General features: G+C 37.1%; 1 protein-coding gene and 1 pseudogene across 10 annotated transcripts in view; one reads left to right on the forward strand and one right to left on the reverse strand.

Annotated features, from left to right (window-relative positions):
- The window catches only part of USP8 (ubiquitin specific peptidase 8), a 99,444-nt gene that overhangs the window by 79,187 nt on the left and 1,019 nt on the right, over window positions 1-19,238 (forward strand). For 6 of the 10 annotated variants that reach the window (XM_067029227.1, XM_067029230.1, XM_067029226.1 and 3 more), the window contains exons 11-19: window positions 608-1,189; window positions 7,626-7,712; window positions 10,226-10,303; window positions 10,712-10,974; window positions 12,905-13,117; window positions 14,159-14,369; window positions 15,258-15,494; window positions 16,221-16,363; window positions 19,055-19,187. In XM_067029227.1, coding sequence (XP_066885328.1) covers window positions 608-1,189; window positions 7,626-7,712; window positions 10,226-10,303; window positions 10,712-10,974; window positions 12,905-13,117; window positions 14,159-14,369; window positions 15,258-15,494; window positions 16,221-16,363; window positions 19,055-19,187 — 1,947 coding nt within the window. The remainder of the gene's footprint in view (window positions 1-607; window positions 1,190-7,625; window positions 7,713-10,225; window positions 10,304-10,711; window positions 10,975-12,904; window positions 13,118-14,158; window positions 14,370-15,257; window positions 15,495-16,220; window positions 16,364-19,054; window positions 19,188-19,238) is intronic. The other 4 variants (XM_067029232.1, XM_067029231.1, XM_059057897.2 and 1 more) reach the window with 1 other exon arrangement.
- LOC131753078 (ATP synthase F(0) complex subunit C2, mitochondrial pseudogene) lies at window positions 4,930-5,390 on the reverse strand (annotated as a pseudogene).

Consider the following 19,238-nt stretch of genomic DNA (forward strand, 5'->3'; position numbering starts at 1 on the left):
AGCCATGGCCGCTGAGCCAGTGCATCTGGAGCCTGTGCTCCGCAACGGGAGAGGCCACAACAGTGAGAGGCCCGCGTAACAAAAAAATAAATAAATAAAAAATAAATAAAATAAGGTTTTAAGTCGGTGGTTGGATTTGTGCTTTAAAATGATTACTCTGGTAACAGTGTGGAGAAATACATTTTCTAGTTTGAGCAACTATTTGCATAGTGGTCACACCCATGTGTTTGTGGGGCGAAATCATGAATTCACTTTTGGCCGTTTTAGGTTTGTGGTATATGTGAGACACTCACACGAAGATATTGAGTAGGCAGTTGGTTATATAGAAATGGAACGTTAGGTATGCCCAGGTCTGGGTTTTATGTTTTAGAGTGAACTCTTCATATACAGAACATATCAGGGTATTGAAAGTGTGGAATCAAGAGGACGTAAGTGCCAAGTGCCTTCCAAGAAATCTTGACATAGTATAATTTACAAGTAGATGTTTTGGTAGATGTTGTCTCCACACAGTGATGGTTCTTTTATTACAACTTGATATCAAGAACTGAGGTTACTGTGTTCCTGGATTTTGACAAAAGTATGTTTTTCTCTGTTTTTGTTGATATAGATTGATCGTACTAAAAAACCAGCAGTCAAATTGCCTGAAGATCATAGAATAAAATCTGAAAGTACAGATCATGAGCAACAGTCTCCTCAGAATGGAAAAGTTGTTCCTGATCGGTCCACCAAACCAGTATTTCCCCCTCCAACTGCCATGTTAACAGATGAAGAAAAAGCTCGTATTCATGTGGAAACTGCTCTTCTAATGGAGAAAAACAAACAAGAAAAAGAACTTAGAGAAAGGCAGCAAGAGGAACAGAAAGAGAAACTGAGGAAAGAAGAAGAACAAAAAGACAGAAAGAAACAAGAAGCTGAAGAAGATGAAATCACAGAGAAGCAACAAAAAGCAAAAGAACAAATGGAAAAGAAAGAAAGTGAACAGGCCAAGAAAGAAGATAAAGAAGCCTCAGCAAAGAAGGGTAGAGAAATAACAGGAGTAAAAAGACAAAGTAAAAGCGAACACGAAACTACTGATGCCAAGAAATCTGTGGAAGATAGGGGGAAAACGTGTCCAACCCCAGAAGTGCAGAAAAAGTCAACGGGAGATGTGCCCCATGCCTCTGTGGCAGGAGATTCGAGTTCAGGCAAGGTAAGCAGAAACAAACAGTACAAGTTGCCAACTAAATGTAATAAAATGTATATAAAAAGATGACACCAGTAGCATTCCATAAACAGGGCAGGCATTTTAAGTAATTTTCTTAGGAGATGATAGGTTTGTACTGATCCACCTACCTTTGCTTACCTACTCTTATTTGATTGGTTGGGAATGGAATTGCTTTTTGTGTCTATGAAATGCAGTATATTTTTGATAATTGAGATAAATAGCTATGTTCTTCATTTTTTTAAAAAATATATTTATTTATTTTTGGCTGCATTGGGTCTTCGTTGCTGTGCGTGGGCTTTTCTCTAGTTGCAGCAAGCAGGGGCTACTCTTTGTCGCAGTGCTTGGGCTTCTCATCATGGTGGCGTCTCTTGTTGTGGAGCATGGGCTCTAGGCATGAGGGCTTCAGTAGTTGTGGTGCATGGGCTCGGTAGTTGTGGCTCACGGGCTCTAGAGCACAGGCTCAGCAGTTGTGGCGCATGGGCTTAATTGCTCCACGGCATGTGGAATCTTCCCAGACCAGGGCTTAAACACATGTCTCCTGCGTTGGCAGGCGGATTCTTAACCACTGCACCACTAGGGAAGTTCTACATTCTTTAGATGTATGATCCTCAAAAGACTAGAATGAAATATAATACGATCTCCAAATGGAGGAATTCGCTGCCAAATATTTATATAATGAAGTTTGCCTGTGCTTAGAATATGTCCAAAATCAGTGACATCTGAATGAACCAACATTTATCTTTGTGTATAATGATTTTTTTTGTCAGGTCTATGTCATTTTGTTTGTTGATTCATCTAGTCGATAATATTGGCAATAACTCCATTAATGTTGCCTTTTTCTGCCCTTGGCTATATCCCAACATTGATTTTCATAATTTTGGAGGAGATTTTTTTTCCTTTTCTTTTCTTTTTTTTTTTGGCTGCCCCATGCAGCTTTCAGGATCTCAGTTCCCAGATCAGGGATTGAACCTGGCCACAGCAGTGAAAGCACCAGATCCTAACCACTAGACCACCAGGGAAGTCCCCTGGAGGAGATTTTTTTTTTTAACCTAATAATATCATGTATGCTTTTCATGGGCTTTTTTTTGCCCTTTTTGTTTTATTTTGTTGCTGTTGTTGTCTATTATGCAGTTAACAATGTCTTTCCCTTTTGAACACTAAATAAGTGTTTTGGGTTTTTTTAATCCTACTTTGTTTTTATTTTTTTCCTTCTAGTTATATTGAGATATAATTGACATACAGCACTCTATAAGTTTAAGATGTACAGCATATACATACATCATGAAATAATTATCACAGTAAATTTAATGAACACCCATCATCTCATAGAGATACAAAATTAAAGAAACAGTAAAAAAAATTGTGATAAGAACTCTTAGGATTTACTTTCTTAACATCTTTCATATGTAACATACAGCAGTGTTGAGTATATTTGTCATGTCGTACATTACACCCCCAGTACTTACTTACCTTATAACTGGGAGTTTGTACCTTACAGCTACCTTCCTCCAGTTCCCCCTACTCCCACCTCCCACCTCCGATAACCACAAATCTGATGTTTTTTCCTATGTGTTTGTTTGTTTTTGAAGTATAAATGATTTATAACACTCTGTTAGTTCCTGTTACACAACATAGCGATTTGGTATTTCTATACATTTCAAAATGATCACCATAATAAGTCTAGTTACGATATGTCACCATACAAGGATACATAGCTATTGACTATATTCCCCACACTGTATATATTTCATCCCTGTGACATTTATTTTGCAACTGAAAGTTTATAACTCTTAATCTCCCTCACCTATTTCTTTCCTCCCCACACTGTCCTCCCCTATGGCAACCACCTGTTTGTTCTCTGTATCTATAACTGTTTCTGTTTTACGTTTGTTCATTTGTTTTTTAGATTCTACATGTAAGCCAAATCATACAATACTTATCTTTTGGGGGCTGACTTATTTCACTTAGCGTACTACCCTCTTGGTCCATCCATGTTGTCACAAGTGGCAAGATTTCATTCTTTTTTTTTTTTTTAATGGCTGATTAATGGGCACCTGGGTTGCTTCCATGTCTTGGCTGTTGTAAATAGTGCTGCAGTGAATATAGGGGTACATATATCTTTTCTAATTACTGTTTTTGGTTTCTTTGGATAAATAAACAGGAGTGGAAGTGCTGGATCATATGGTAGTTCTATTTTTCAGTTTTTAAGGAATCTCCATACTGTTTTTCATAGCGACTGCACCAATTTACATTCCCACCAAAGTGTTGTAGTAAGGCTCCTTTTCTTAACATTCTCGCCAGTACTTGTTATTTGTGGTCTTTTTGATAATAGCCATTTTGACAGGTGTGAGGTAATATCTCATTGTGGTTTTGATTTGCGTTTCCCTGATGACTGGTGATGTTGAGCATCTTTTCATGTGCCTGTTGGCCATCTGTATATGTTCTTCAGAAAAATGTCTATTCAGATCCTCTGCCCATTTTTAAATCAGGTTTTTTGTTTCTTTGATGTTGAGTTGTCTGAGTTCTTTGTATAATTTGGATATTAACCCCTTATCAGATATTATCATTTGCAAGTATCTTCTCCCATTCAGTAGGTAGCCTTTTCATTTTGTTGATAGTTTCCTTCTCTGTGCAAAAGCTTTTTAATTTGATATAGTCCCATTTGTTTATTTTTGCTTTTGTTTCCTTTGCCTGAGGAGACATATGCAAAAAAAATATTCTTAAGACCAGTGTCAAAGAGTGTTCTGCCTGTGTTTTCTTCTAGATGTTTTATGGTTTCACGTCTTACATTTAAGTCTTTAATCCATTTTGAATTTATTTTTGTGCATGTTATAGGAGAATAGTCTAGTTTGATTCTTCTGCATGTAGCTGTCCAGTTTTTCCAACACCATTTTTGTTTTGTTTTAGGGGTTTTTGTTTGTTTGTTTTACATCTTCTCTGTTGGTTTTTTTGTTTGGTTGGTTGGTTTTGGTTTGGGGTTTTTTGGGGTTGCTTCACACAACTTGAGGGATCTTAGCTCCCCGACCAGGGATTGCACCTGAGGCCACTGCAGTGAAAGCGTGGTATCTGACCATTGGACCACCAGGGAACTCCTGGCTTATTTTTAATATTAATAAAATGTCAGTGCTCTTTGAATGCTGAACTTCATAATGCATACATACTTTGAATTATTTCGTCCAATAAAAAGAAGTGAGGAAAAAAATTACTTCCTTCCTTATGTATCTCAAAGACCTGATCCATCAACAACACCATTTATTGAAGAGGTTGTCTATTCCCCATTGTATATTCTTCCTCCCTTGTCGTAGATTAATTGACCATATAAGTGTAGGTTCATTTCTGGCCTCTCTGTTCTGTTCCATTGATCTGTGTGGCTGTTTTTGTGCCAGTACCATACTGGTTTGATGACTGTAGGTTTGTAGCTGAAGTCAGGGAGCACGATTCCTCCAGTTCTGTTCTTTCCCAAAATTACTTTGACTATTTGGGGTCTTTTGTGTTTCTGTAAACATTTTAGATTATTTGTTCTAGTTCTGTGGAAAATGCCATTGGTGTCTTTTTTGTTTTGTTTTGTTTTCTTTTTTCTTATTAATACAGTATTTATTTGTCTTCCTTCTGTCAAACCCTGAGCCAACCCCTTTCCCCGGGCTGCCTGGGGTGGCACAGGAAAAGGAACATACAGGGCAGACAAGACATGGGAGAAAGAACTATGGGAGGTGGAAACAGCCCCTTCACATGGCAAAGAGGATGAGAAAAGCCACCATCAGGCAAAAGAGTCCCATGGCTTCCAAGAGGCAAAGCACGGAATGGTGTAGGAGAAGAGCTGTTGCTTCAGAGAAGGGTTCCTGGCATAACCAATGATGAGGCTCCCAAACACAGTCCCAATTCCAGCCCCAGAGCCAGCCACCCCTACTGTGGCAGCCCCAGCTCCAGTGAACTTGGCTGCTGTGTCAGTGTCCCTTGAAATGGCACTGGTTTGGAAACAGTGGCTAGGAATAAGTGAGGTAGTCAGGGGACTCGGGGCTGCCAAGCTGCTGTGGCTCTCATCTGTCAGCGTCTCCGGTCGTTTCAGCACCACTGCAGACAGTGATCGGCTCATTAGTGGAGAGGTTCTCCTGATCATGGAGGGGATGGAGATGAACTTGGTGCAAGTGTACATTTTCAGGGGCTGAAGGGCCATGGCAGGAGAGCTGCTCCCAGTGCAGAGAAGACAATAGAGAGCACCATTGGTGTTTTGATAGAGATTTCATTGAATCTGTAGATTGCCTTGGGTAGAATGGACATTTTAATAATATTAATTCTTCCAATCCGTGAACACAGTATTATCTTTTCATCTGTTTGGGTCATCCTCAATTATCTTTCATCAGTGTCTTATCGTTTTCCAGGTACAGGTCTTTTACCTCCTTAGTTAGATTTATGCCTATATATTTTATTCTTTTTAAAAATATTTATTTTATTAAAAAAAAATTTTCTTGGCTGCATCTGGTCTTAGTTGCAGCACGTGGGCTCTCTCATTGCAGCATAGGCTCTTTGTTGTGGTGTGGGCTTCTTCTCTCTAGTTGTGGCGTGCGGGTCTTCTCTCTCTAGTTGTGGCATGTGGGCTCCAGGGCATGAGGGCTCTGTAGTTGTGGTATGTGGGCTCCAGAGCACATGGGCTCTGTAGCTTGTGGCATGCAGCCTCTCTCGTTGAGGCATGCGGCCTCTCTCGTTGAGGTATGTGAGCTCAGTAGTTGTGACACGCAGGGTTAGTTGCCCTGCGGCATGTGGGATCTTAGTTCCCCGACCAGGGATCGAACCCACGTCCCCTGCATTGGAAGGTGGATTCTTTACCACTGGACCACCAGGGAAGTCCCTACTTTATTCTTTTTGATGCAGTTGTAAATGGGATTTTTTTTCTTAATTTCTTTCTGATAGTTCATTATTAGTGTATACAAATACAACAGATTTCTGTATATGAGTTTTGTATACTGCAGCTTTACCAAATTCATTGATGAGCTCTAGTAGTTTTTTGGTGGCATCTTTAGGATTTTCTATGTATAGTATCATGTCATCTTCTAACAAATAAGTTTTTATAATAGCAAGAACAGCTATAGCCCTTTCTACATTTCATATAAATGGAAATATATTTTTGGTAGTGTGAAAATGAATTCTAATTGGAGGCGAAATACTGCCTTTATTGGACGTCAATTTCCATACTTCTCAAGCAGCAGTTTATGCATATACCAAAATTAACAATTCATATTAGTGCCACATTTATCCAGGGAACACTTAACCTAGTAACTTTAATTATCAAAGATGTAGGTCCCATGCAAAAGCCTTCTAAACATCCAGAGTTAGGAAAATGAAGCCCATGTTCTAAAATTCTCTAACTTTATTCATAGGAGAATCAGAACTCATGAGCTCTTAGCATTTAAATATTATTCATTGTGTAGCTAGTATATGCCAGGTATTTCTTCTATTGATACATAATCTTACTTATTCCTCCTAATGATAACTCTATGAGGAATTCAATTTACAGATGAAATTGAAGCTTAGAGGTTAAGTAAGTTGCCTGGGAATCACATATGCAGTTAAATTCCAAAGCCACCTTCTATCCAGAGGCAGATAGTCTTAAGAATTTAAAGCATTCGTATTTCTGGGGTCATTTAGTATAGGTGCCAAATATCCGTACAAGTCTAAATAGCCCTGAGATGATCACATGTAGTTTTTTTATGTTTCCTGTAATGTAACACACTGAAGGAAAGTTAAGATTGCATTCATTGTATGGTCCTTTTAAAAGTAGGCAAAATGTGTGATTTATTCTGGAATAAATTTTATTTAAATTATCACACTTTTAAGTTTTTACTTTACTGTAGTTATTTTTTAAATCTATAAAATTAACATGAATTTTTTAAAGCTTAGAACTTCTATGAGAAGTTCTAAGAGGATATAAAATGAATTTTGCACTCCTGAATATTGCTCTGTATGAAATTCTATAATCGCTTCATTCTCTTTAATACGTTAATGATTTTAGATCACTACCACTTTCAAGGTAGCCAAAATCATAAGAGATTTAAATAAAAGGGTAATGTTCACAAGAGGCCATGGTGTGTGTACACTAATGACCCAGCATGTTATACTTGGCCATGTATTATGAATCGGTGCTTCATAATCCACTGTGATTGACATCTCTTCCCCACCACTGATTCATCAGTTTCTTAGTTCTTTACCTTTAGAGTTAGGAAATCCCACATGGGCCCCGCCACCTTTAATTTTAAGTGTCTAATTTGACAATGAAATCAAATAAACTTTTCAGAGCCTCATTTTTTTTTTCTCTCTTTTTACATTTGCAGTCTGATGGATTTGCTTGTATTAGCTAGTGATAGGTAGGTTTATGTTGGGGAAAAGTTAAAGTTTTGTTTCACTTCTGATTTTAATAATTTTACAGCCTGTTAAGATTAAAGGACAACCAGAAAGTGGAATTCTAAAGACTGGAACTTTTAGAGAGAATACAGAAGACACTGAAAGAAATAAAGTAAGCAACAGTTCACTGGATAGGAGAAACAACATGGATTATAGCCATGTGGTTATCTCTACCATATCGTCCTCCTCCATCTTAAGATCTTCTCTCTGAGGGAATCTTTGCTATCTTTGGTAGCATTTTTTGCTTGTTTTTGCATGGTGGATCCACTTATATGCTAAAGGGAATAGATCCTTATCTTCCTGTTGAAAGTATGATGGTATGTTCTATTCATTTTATGAAATTAAAAGATACTTAGGACTTATTGTATGATCTAGCAATTCTACTTCTGGATACATACCCAAAAGAATTGAAAGCAGACTCTCAAAGAGATATTTATATACCCATGTTCATAGAATATTATTCATAATGGCCAAAGGATGGAAGCAGCTCTAGTATACATTGACAGATGAATCTATTAAAAATGTGGTATGTACATACAATGGAATATTATTCAGCTTTAAAAAAAGGAATTCTGACATGGATGAACCTTGATGACATTACGCTAAGTGAAATAAACCAGTCGCAAGAGGACAAATGTTCTTGGATTCCATTTATATAGGGTACTTGGAATGGTTAAATTCATAGAGACAGGAAGTAGAGTGGTGGTTGCCAGGGACCTGGGGGTTGGGAGAAGTTGGGAATTGTTTAAATGGGTACAGAGTTTTAGTTTTGCAAGATGAAGAGAGTTCTGGAGAGTGGTTGCACAACAGTGTGAATATACTTAATGCCACTTATCTATACACTTAAAAATGTTCAAGATGGTAAATGTTATATTTCATCACAATTTTAAAACTATTTAGGCCTTTTATAAGATGTCTTTGCCTTTGTTTTTATTTAAGAGTTTTCTTGAGGTATAATTTGCATACCATAAAAGTAATCCATTTTTAGTGTACAGTTCAGTGATTTCAGTTCAGAGTTGTGAAACAGTTTTAACACAATCCAATTTTAGGACATTTCCATCACATCAGAAAGATCTCTGTGCCCAGCTCTAGTCACTCCCCATTCCAGGCAACCATGAATCTAATCTTTGTCTCCACAGATTTGCCTCTTCTAGGCATTTCATACAAATAATATATATATAGTCTTTTGTATATTTCTTCTTTCACCTACTGTAATTTTTTGACATTCATCTATATTGTACCACGTATCAGTAGTTTATTCCTTTTGTTGCTGAGCAGTATTCCGTTGTATGGATATACCATATTTGATGGACATTGGATTGCTTCTGCTTTGGGGCTGTTATGAATAATGCTGCTATGAACATTTTCATCTAAGTGTCTTTGTATGGAAATGTATTTTCATTTCTTTTGGGTTGACACCTAGAAGTGAAATTGTCTTTGTGTTTCTGTTTTTTTGTTTTGGGTTTTTTTTGATGAAGTCCAATTTATTATTTTTTCTTATTTTATAAATTTACTTTTTTCTCTTTTTATTTTTGGCTGCATTGGGTCTTTGTTGCTGTGCCTGGGCTTTCTCGAGTTGCAGAGAGCAGGGGCTGCTCTTCATTGCGGTGGGCGGGCTTCTCATTGCAGTGGCTTCTCTTGTTGCGGAGCACAGGCTCTAGGGCATGCAGGCTTTAGTAGTTGTGGCACGCAGACTCAGTAGTTGTGGCTCACGGGCTCTAGAGCTCAGGCTCAGTAGTTGTGGCACACAGGCTTAGTTGCTCTGCAACATGTGGGTTCTTCCCAGACCAGGGCTCGAACCTGTGTCCCCTGCATTGGCAGGTAGATTCTTAACCACTGCGCCACCAGGGAAGCCTGTGGTTTTTTTTTTAGAGAAACTTTTGAAAGTCACCGTTATTATAGGCTTGTGCACACACACCCCTTCCCCTTGCTGTGATAATTTTAGGACTTTAAGAAAACATATATAAATGGAATATTACTCAGCCATAAAAAGAAATGAAATCGAGTTATTTGTAGTGAGATGGATGGACCTAAGAGTCTGTCATATGGAGTGAAGTAAGTCAGAAAGAGAAAAACAAATACTGTAATCTAATGCATATATATGGAATTTAAAAAAGAAAAAATGGTACTGATGAACCTAGTTGCAGGGCAGGAATAAAAAGGTAGACATAGAGAATGGACTTGAGGACTTGGGGTGGGAGGGGGAAGCTGGGGCGAAGTGAGAGTAGCATCGACATATATACACTACCAAATGTAAAATAGTAGGCTGGTGGGAAGCAGCAGTATAGCACAGGGAGATTGGCTTGGTGCTTTGCGATGACCTAGAGGGGTGGGATAGGGAGAATGGGAGAGGGATATGGGGACATGTGTATGCATATGGCTGATTCGCTTTGTTGTGCAACAGAAACTAACACAGTATTGTGAAGCAGTTATACTCCAATAAAGATCTGTTTTAAAAAAGAAAGAAAACATGTATAGTTCTTCTTCTTTGAACTTGTTTTAAAAAATATTAAGGGCAGCAACACAAGGCTTTTTGGTTCTTTGGTACAAGTAGCTTAAGTTTGTATGTGGCAAAGTGTAATTTAAAAATCGTTTACTTTTTTGTTTTTTTTTTCTTTAAACTAGTCTCGAGAGCCTTTGACAAGAGCACGAAGTGAAGAAATGGGGAGGATCGTACCAGGACTGCCTTCAGGCTGGGCCAAGGTAAAATTCAAAATTAGCACAGAAATAAATTACATGGTCAGTGTTTTTTAAAAATCAAAACATGTATTTGTTTATTCTGCATCTTCTCTAATGCAGAGTCGATTCTGTTTCTTCATTATAAAGGACATAGCTCATTTCCCTAATTACAGCACTGTTAGATTTTTCAATATCCAGTCTGGGATGCTGGCTACAGTGTATGAACATCCTGGCATTTGTCATTGAGAAACAGTGTATCACTTTAAAACCTAAAGTTCTTTGAAAGTTTAATTATAGAAGTGATTATCACCATTTTATTCAAATAATTTTAATCCAGAAGTAAATTTAGCAGTGAAATACTTTTGAGTGACTTTTTTGTTGTTGTTCACTCAATGTTCATCATTTTTTGACCTTTTTTTTTCCCCATGTAAGTTTCTTGACCCTATCACTGGAACTTTTCGTTACTATCATTCGCCCACCAACACTGTTCATATGTATCCACCGGAAATGGCTCCTTCATCTGCACCTCCTTCCACCCCTCCAACTCATAAAGCCAAGCCACAGATTGCTGCCGAGCGGGATAGAGAACCGTCCAAACTGAAGCGCTCCTACTCCTCCCCAGATATAACCCAAGCCATTCAAGAGGAAGAGAAGAGGAGGCCAGCAGTAACTCCAACAGTTAATCGGGAAAACAAGTAGGTTTATCCTAACTCCTAGAAATAGAATCATCTGCTGTATTTGAAAACTGCTACTCTAAACATATCAGTTTATTAATATCAGGGCATCAGAAAATTCTGTGGATGGCTATCCCAGCCTTTATTTACTAAAGAGGAAAAAAGAATTAAATGTCCTTGGTTTTTCTCCCAAGTGCTAACTTAAATATATCACAGAGGATTATCATACATAATAATATAGATATAAAACTATACACCTTGTTAAGTTTTAAGGCAGTGTGCTGTAGACTGCTTAGATGTGTTTTATAAACTTCCTGTTATCCCTAAATCTCCTTTTGAGGACCATAATTTATAGGATTATTGAGTATGTCTTGCAGCTCTTAAATTCCAAACTTTTTTTTTTAACTCAGCCAGTAATGTGGGAGCAAACTTATATAGTATTAAAATAATGAGCATTATAGTGTGTATCAGCTTCTAATCCATATTTTGTGTACTTTTCCTTCATTGCATTTCTGTTACTCTGTTCACAAGTGATCAATAGGTGATTCATTTAGATGTATTCCTGGCTTTATCCCTTATTGAATACTCTAATGCTACTAGCTTATGATTGATAGGATTATGAGAAGATAGTTTGCTAGTCTATTTACCACTTCTGATCATTAAGTTTGGGGGATGTAGGATAGATGGAAGTGAAAATAAATGGATTTTTCTATTTATTAAATACACTCTTAATTGCTAAGGAATTCTAACTAGGCTGTCTTTTTGGCCTCTTCAGAATCACCTCCGCAGAAAGTAGTTAATATATTTTCCTCATGAGAACCTTCCCTGCCAGGTAGGACTTACCTGGAGGAGATTTTGTAAAATTAGTAAATCTAGTTATAGATTTTAGGGCTCACTGTTAAAGCTAGTGAGGTGTAATTCCTTCTTGAATTATCATTCTTATGAAAGTTTGTTAATTTGAGTTTTAAAAACTACAGCATATGCAGTTCATGTATTTTTTATCTGTGTTGAACAGAGAAATAGCATGAGTGCATACACCTGAGCCATGTGTAAAGAAAAGGTGGTTGAAATATAATCTGTTCTCAGTATTCCTTTCAGAGGTGGAAATATACTTAGGATCAATAATAAAAGAAAGACTTATCAATGAGGAGTTTTCTTAATGCTGTAGCAGTTCTAGAAGTTCCACATATAAATCAAATACACTAAGTAACAAAAGTCTTGTAGGCATTCTCTAGTCTAGTGCTGTCCAGTAGACATGTTGATAGAAACGTTCTGTATCTGTGAAGATAGAAATGTTCTGTATCTGTGCTGTCCAGTATGGTAGTGGCTATTTCAAATTGTGGCTAATGTAACTAAAAAGCTAAATTTTAAATTTTATCTTAAATTTATATAGCCACCTGTGGCTAGTGGCTACTACCATATTTGTCAACACAGCTCTAGACTTTAGGTTATAGTACCCAAATAACCTCTGCCTGCTTGATAATATACTCCACAGTACCATATATATATATATATATATATATACATACACACACACATACACTTTTTTTTTTTTTGATTCCTTGTCTGGCATTCTGGTTGAATACGACATTTGGTTTTGCTAAACTTCCTGGGATCATTTAAAGAAGTTTGAAAGAGCCTTCTCTACTAGAAGACTCTACCTGTTCATGAGAAGCCAGAGAATCTATCTCAGGGTATCTGTAAAAAACCATGGACTCACATAAGAGGTTAAAGGTGTTTGTTTCATGGGAGGGTCACAGAATACAACCAGTGTTAACCTAGATACTAAATGTCCTGTAAGACCCATTGCCTTATGAGCTAACTTAATAACTATTTGCAAGATTACTGAATACTCTGGTACAGATGCTGGAGTTTACTGCCCTCTGTAGGTGAACCTTCATTTCAGGTGCTGTGCATTTTAAGGTATCTTGTACACTTTTTTCTTCCTTAGGCCAGCAAGCTACCCTAAAACTGAGATCACAAGGCTTTCTGCTTCTCAAATTCGGAACCTCAATCCTGTTTTTGGAGGATCTGGACCAGCTCTCACTGGACTTCGTAATTTAGGAAATACTTGTTACATGAACTCAATACTGCAGTGCCTATGTAATACTCCACATCTGGCTGATTATTTCAACCGCAACTGTTATCAGGATGATATTAATAGGTAAAGAAATATCATACTTTTTGCAGTACAGTATTAAAAGGGTGATCTAACCATGCTTCCTTACCAGCCAGTTCCAGAGATGTCAAATTAGGAAAGAGGAAAATATTCTTAAGAACAGTGTAGAAATTGCCAGGACGTGGAAGCAACCTAAGTGTCCATCGACAGATGAATGGATAAAGAAGATGTGGCACATATATACAATGGAATATTACTCAGCCATAAAAAGAAATGAAATTGAGTTATTTGTAGTGAGGTGGATAGACCTATAGACTGTCATACAGAGTGAAGTAAGTCAGAAAGAGAAAAACAAATACCGTATGCTAACACATATATATGGAATCTAAAAAAAAAAATGGTTATGAAGAACCTAGGGGCAGGACAGGAATAAAGACACAGACGCAGAGAATGGACTTGAGGACATGGGGAGGGGGAAGGGTAAGCTGGGACGAAGTGAGAGAGCGGCATAGACATATATACACTACCAAAGTAAAATAGCTAGTGGGAAGCAGCCACATAGCACAAGGAGATCAGCTTGGTGCTTTGTGACCACCTAGACGGGTGGGATAGGGAGGGGTGGGAGGGAGATGCAAGAGGGAAGAGATATGGGGACATATGTATATGTATAGCTGATTCATTTTGTTATAAAGCAGAAACTAACACACCATTGTACAGCAATTATACGCCAATAAAGATGTTTAAAAAAAAAAAAGCAGTGTAGAGAAAAGCCTCCTCTGATTGGTAAAGGACAGACAGGAAAGGAACAGTACAAGAAGATGGAACCTCACTGTCATAAACTGGAGCCTGTTGATAAGGAATAGGAGACCGTGCAGGGCTGGCAGCCAAAAGGAAGCAAGTTGGAGGGGTGTAATCAAAGTAAGATTCAGATAGGTATTTGGTAATAAATCTGTGAATAAGTATTCTAGTATAGGGTCACATATTATAGTATGTGAATAGTTTAATGTTGATGTCAAGAACCCACGGTACCTTGGCTTTTTATAATTCCTGTATTGCTTTTTTGTAACTTTAATTTTATTTGCGAAGGTCAAATTTGTTGGGGCATAAAGGTGAAGTGGCAGAAGAATTTGGCATAATCATGAAAGCCCTATGGACAGGACAGTACAGGTATATCAGTCCAAAAGACTTTAAAATCACTATTGGGAAGATCAATGACCAGTTTGCAGGATACAGCCAGCAAGATTCACAAGAACTGCTTCTGTTCCTAATGGATGGTCTCCATGAAGATCTTAATAAAGTAAGAAATTTTTCTAAGTTGCAGAGGCCCCTTAGGGTTGCTTAACATTGTACTCATTTTTATAGCAATTTAAAATTATAGTTGGTGATTGTTCGGTGCTAATTTATTGAAACCTAGTGACTCTGTACTATGGCATGGAACTTTAAAACAAGTATATCTGATAGGTCTAATATTTGAAAGGAAGTATATGCAATTTGTATTTACTTATGAAAATGTTAACAGGTTGTATTACTGCAAGAAGTTTGTAAATGTTGTAACTTTGTAAAAATAGTTGTCAGAGATGCTATGTTTGTGACCCACATGACCAAATGATTCATGTGAAAAGTTATTACTGAGGCATCTTTGTCTGTGTACTGTGGCTTCTTTTTGGCACCAAGCTGTCCTCTTTCAGATACCTTTGGGGTCACCTTTCTTACCAGTGACCATATACATACACAAATAGACACACATGCTTATATATGTATATGTATGTGTTTGAATATATGTATGTTGTGTGTGTCTATATGTGTGTGAAGGTAGATAGATAGATAGATTGATAGTATCCATCCATGAGACTAGGACAGCAAAATAACATCTGTCTAGTTGTAGCCCTAACTTCCAGCTATATGTGGAATGTCTTTTCAAAACCAGACTTTTCAGCTCTTTAAATAAAAATTTGTTAAGAAATTGCAACGAGTTACATCCTTTTGATAAAGTGGGTTTTGGTATTTTAGGAGGTTTTTTTGGCTAGAATTTTTTTGTAGCACTTGATGAGATTAGAATTCCTTTCTGAAAAGAACAAGAAGTGTTTCTAAATCTGCAGAGTGTTTGTATTTAATATACTCTTTCAATTTTTTATTTAAATGTTGACTTTGAGATATTAATATAGAGTCTAAATTTTATTTCCAGGCTGATAATCGGAAGAGACATAAAGAAGAAAATAATGATCATCTTGATGACTTTAAAGCTGCAGAACATGCGTGGCAGAAGCACAAGCAGCTCAATGAATCTATCATTGTTGCCCTTTTTCAGGGTCAATTCAAATCCACAGTACAGTGCCTCACCTGCCACAAAAAGTCTAGGACATTTGAGGCTTTCATGTATCTGTCTCTACCACTAGCATCTACAAGTAAATGTACATTACAGGTAAGTTTAGGATTGAGAGAAAATGATTTGTTGAAGAAAAATTCTGTTCATATGCACATAGAGGTGTACTTTATTCAGTAATTTATTTCTCTTGTTTGCCCCATAAACATTTTATAGGTTAAAACTTAAACAAAAATTTTGTTTTAATTAGGCCTCTGTAGATTAGGAAAAAAACAGCATTTTTTAAAAGAAATTTTCTTTTTTAAAAGATATTTTCCTATAAAATATTCTTTGAGTTAATTTTTTTTAAAGTTTGTATTTACTGACGAAGTTTTAAAAGTTAATTTGGAAAATTGTATGTTGACTTTAATTTAGGTACAGTTTTTATAGGAATTTGCTCTACATGGGTATGTCAAATAAATATGTTTTGCAGACAACAGCGGTGTGATTTAGAGAGCTTGTTGACACCCTTTATAGTGTTGGCTTCCTGTTAGTCAGAACTTCCTGAGCCACCAGGTAGAAGTTGTTCCTCAGTGCTCTCAGGGCATGCAGGACTTCTTCCCTCCACCATAGGCAGCACTACCACTTGCCACACTCTATGTCACTGTCAGCTCCCATCTGGGTCTGCATCCCTCACTAGATCATAAACTTTGTGGGGGCAGGAACTGTTTTGTAATAGTTTACTGTTGTGTTCCTCATGCCTGGCAGAGTAACTTATTGAATAGATGCTCAGGGATACTGTGTTGAAAATATTAACAAGTATCTACTACTTGTTTTTGCCCCCAGGATTGCCTTAGATTATTTTCCAAAGAAGAAAAACTCACAGATAACAACAGGTTTTACTGCAGCCATTGCAGAGCTCGACGGGATTCACTAAAAAAGATAGAAATCTGGAAGTTGCCACCTGTACTTTTAGTGCATCTGAAACGGTAAAAGGGACACATTTTTCTAAGTGTTTAGTACTTTTTAGATGAAGGACTTCTAAGTCTTTTATTCTAAACACTTTGTTGTACCACCTGCTTAGGATGTATAACAAAGGAAGATTATCTGGTTAGGGTATCTCTAGGGAAACTAGGCAGAAATAATGAGATTCTAGTTCACCTTAGTGTTTGTAATAACAGGGCAAAGTGACAGCATCACTCTTTCATATAATTCTGTTTTTAAAAACCTGTGAAACTAGCGGGGAGGGATAGATTGGGAGTTTGAAATTGACATGTACACACTACTATATTTAAAATGGATAACCAAGAGAATTCCCTGGTTGCCCAGTGGTTAGGACTCTGCACTTTCATTGCCGAGGGTGTGGGTTCAGTTTCTGGTCGGGGAATTAAGATCCTATAAGCCACGCAGCACAGCCAAAAAAATTAAAAATAAATAAAATAGATAACAAGTAAGGACCGACTATATAGCACAGGGAACTCTGCTCAATATTCCATAATAACCTAAATGGGAAAAGAATTTGAAAAAGGATAGATACATGTATATGTATAACTGAATCACTTTGCTGTACACCCAAAACTAACACACATTGTTAATCAATGATACTCCAATATAAAATAAAATTTTAAAAAATTAGTGAAACTAAATTATTGCATTTCAAATATGAAAATTTTAAATCATTACAAAGCATTCAGTGAAAATGTATAAAAATGTTATACAATATAGCTCTAACACACTATTAGATAAAATTTATCATTCAAACAATAAAGTAAACATAACAAAAAAGGATACTGTGCTGAAAATGAAATATGAGTTTTTTTAAAAGGTAAAACATTAAAGATGCCATTGTAGAGTGCAGACATATTTTTGCCCAGATTTTTCCAGCCAATGAAAAAGATCTGGATCTACAGCAGTAGAAGAATAATGGCGAGAGAGTTGTAAAACATGTGCCAGGTCTTTTGCTCTGATTCTTTGTCTTTATGGTATCCATCTGTGGAGTGATAACTTGAAGTCATTTTTTGGAAAAACTTTATTTTTTATTTTTTTTTTTTTTTTTTGTGATATGCGGGCCTCTCACTGTTGTGGCCTCTCCTGTTGCGGGGCACAGGCTCCGGATGTGCAGGCCCAGCGGCCATGGCTCACGGGCCCAGCCGCTCCGCAGCACGTGGGATCTTCCCGGACCGGGGCACGAACCCGCATCCCCTGCATCGGCAGGCGGATTCTCAACCACTGCGCCACCAGGGAAGCCCTGGAAAAACTTTAAAAGGAAGTTTCATCTGTTTATTGAGAGCTCTAATTTTTGTTTCAAAGAAAGCATTTCTTTTTAATTTTTTGTTTCATCTTACATTATTGGCGATTCTTAGGCAGTTATTTATGTTAACTTCCACATTGATACGTTCAGATTCCTCTTGTGTAAATTTTCTAACAAAAGCTTATTATATCAGTTGTCCTTTTCTGCTTCTTGCAGATTGTGGAGGTTTAAACATTCTATAAATGGTTACACATTTGTTCTGTTAAAATTTTTAATGCTGTGTGTTACTCTTGGAGAATATCTAAAAGTATAAATGGTTCAGAGTTCCTTTTTTAAAAAATAATTCTGAAATAACCATATTACACCAACCAAAATACCAGCATTTTGGTGTTTAAAGCAGCAGAATATGTCAGGATAGTGGAATGCCATTATTTCAGTCACTAATTTATGTGCTTGCAATTACCAGCTCTAGTGCTCCCAAAAGTACAAGCTTAAATCTAGAGCAGCTCTCCTCTGTCATTCCTCTGTACTTTTGTGGTGATTAGCATTATAAATGGGGGTTTTCATAACTTTTTACCTTTGTGGAAGACTAATCTAACAGCTTTAGCTGGTCTAGGGGTTAAGGGACCAAGATATGGCCCTACCTCTACCACTCTAGCTGTTTCACCTGGTGGCTGGCAATTTGTTATGTAAATGAATATTGAAATGCCTACAGTCAATACGTTCGGGTAACAAGAGACGTATTAATACGTCTCTGGTCAATACTGTGTTAATATCTGTGTACTGGCAGTTTCTTCATTTGTAAAACAAATGAAACCAAGTACAGCAAGTCACCTACATACGAACGAGTTCTGTTCTGAGAGTGTGTTTGTAAGTCCGATTCATTTGTAAGTCCAAAGTTAGCCTAGGTACCGTACCAACTAACTCTTCTATATAGTACTGTACTGTAATAGGTTTACTTCACACAAATAATACATAAAAGACAAACACAAAAAATAAAACATTTATAATCTTACAGTGTAGTACCTTGAAAAGTATAGTAATACAGTACAACAGCTGGCATACAGGGGCACATTCACATCTTTGAAAGTTCACAACTTGAAGATTCATATGTAGGGGACTTACGTTATCTTTTTCTTCTTTTTTTCTTTTCTGGCCGCACCACGTGGCATGTGGGATCTTAGTTCCCCGACCAGGGATCGAACCCACGCCCCCTACATTGGAAGCACTGAGTCTTAACCTCTGCACCAACAGGGAAGTCTGAAACCAGGTGTCTTTAACACGTCCCTCCACTATTAAAATTCTGATTGTGTGTTTGAAATGGATTTTATCGTCCTGTCTAAAAATGTGGATTGTTAATGAATGAATTAGGGTTCATTCTGATGTCTTTGGTCTGTCACTGTAATTGCTGTAATGTTATGCTCTACAGTTTTTCCTATGATGGCAGATGGAAGCAAAAATTACAGACATCTGTGGACTTCCCATTAGAAAATCTTGACTTGTCACAGTATGTTATTGGTCCAAAGAACACTCTGAGGAAATATAACTTGTTTTCTGTTTCGGTAAGTATCTCATTAAACTAAATACGTTTTCTTTAGAAGCAAACTAAAAAA

This window comes from Kogia breviceps, chromosome 3 (genome assembly GCF_026419965.1).
Source record: "Kogia breviceps isolate mKogBre1 chromosome 3, mKogBre1 haplotype 1, whole genome shotgun sequence".
Taxonomy (NCBI): domain Eukaryota; kingdom Metazoa; phylum Chordata; class Mammalia; order Artiodactyla; family Physeteridae; genus Kogia; species Kogia breviceps.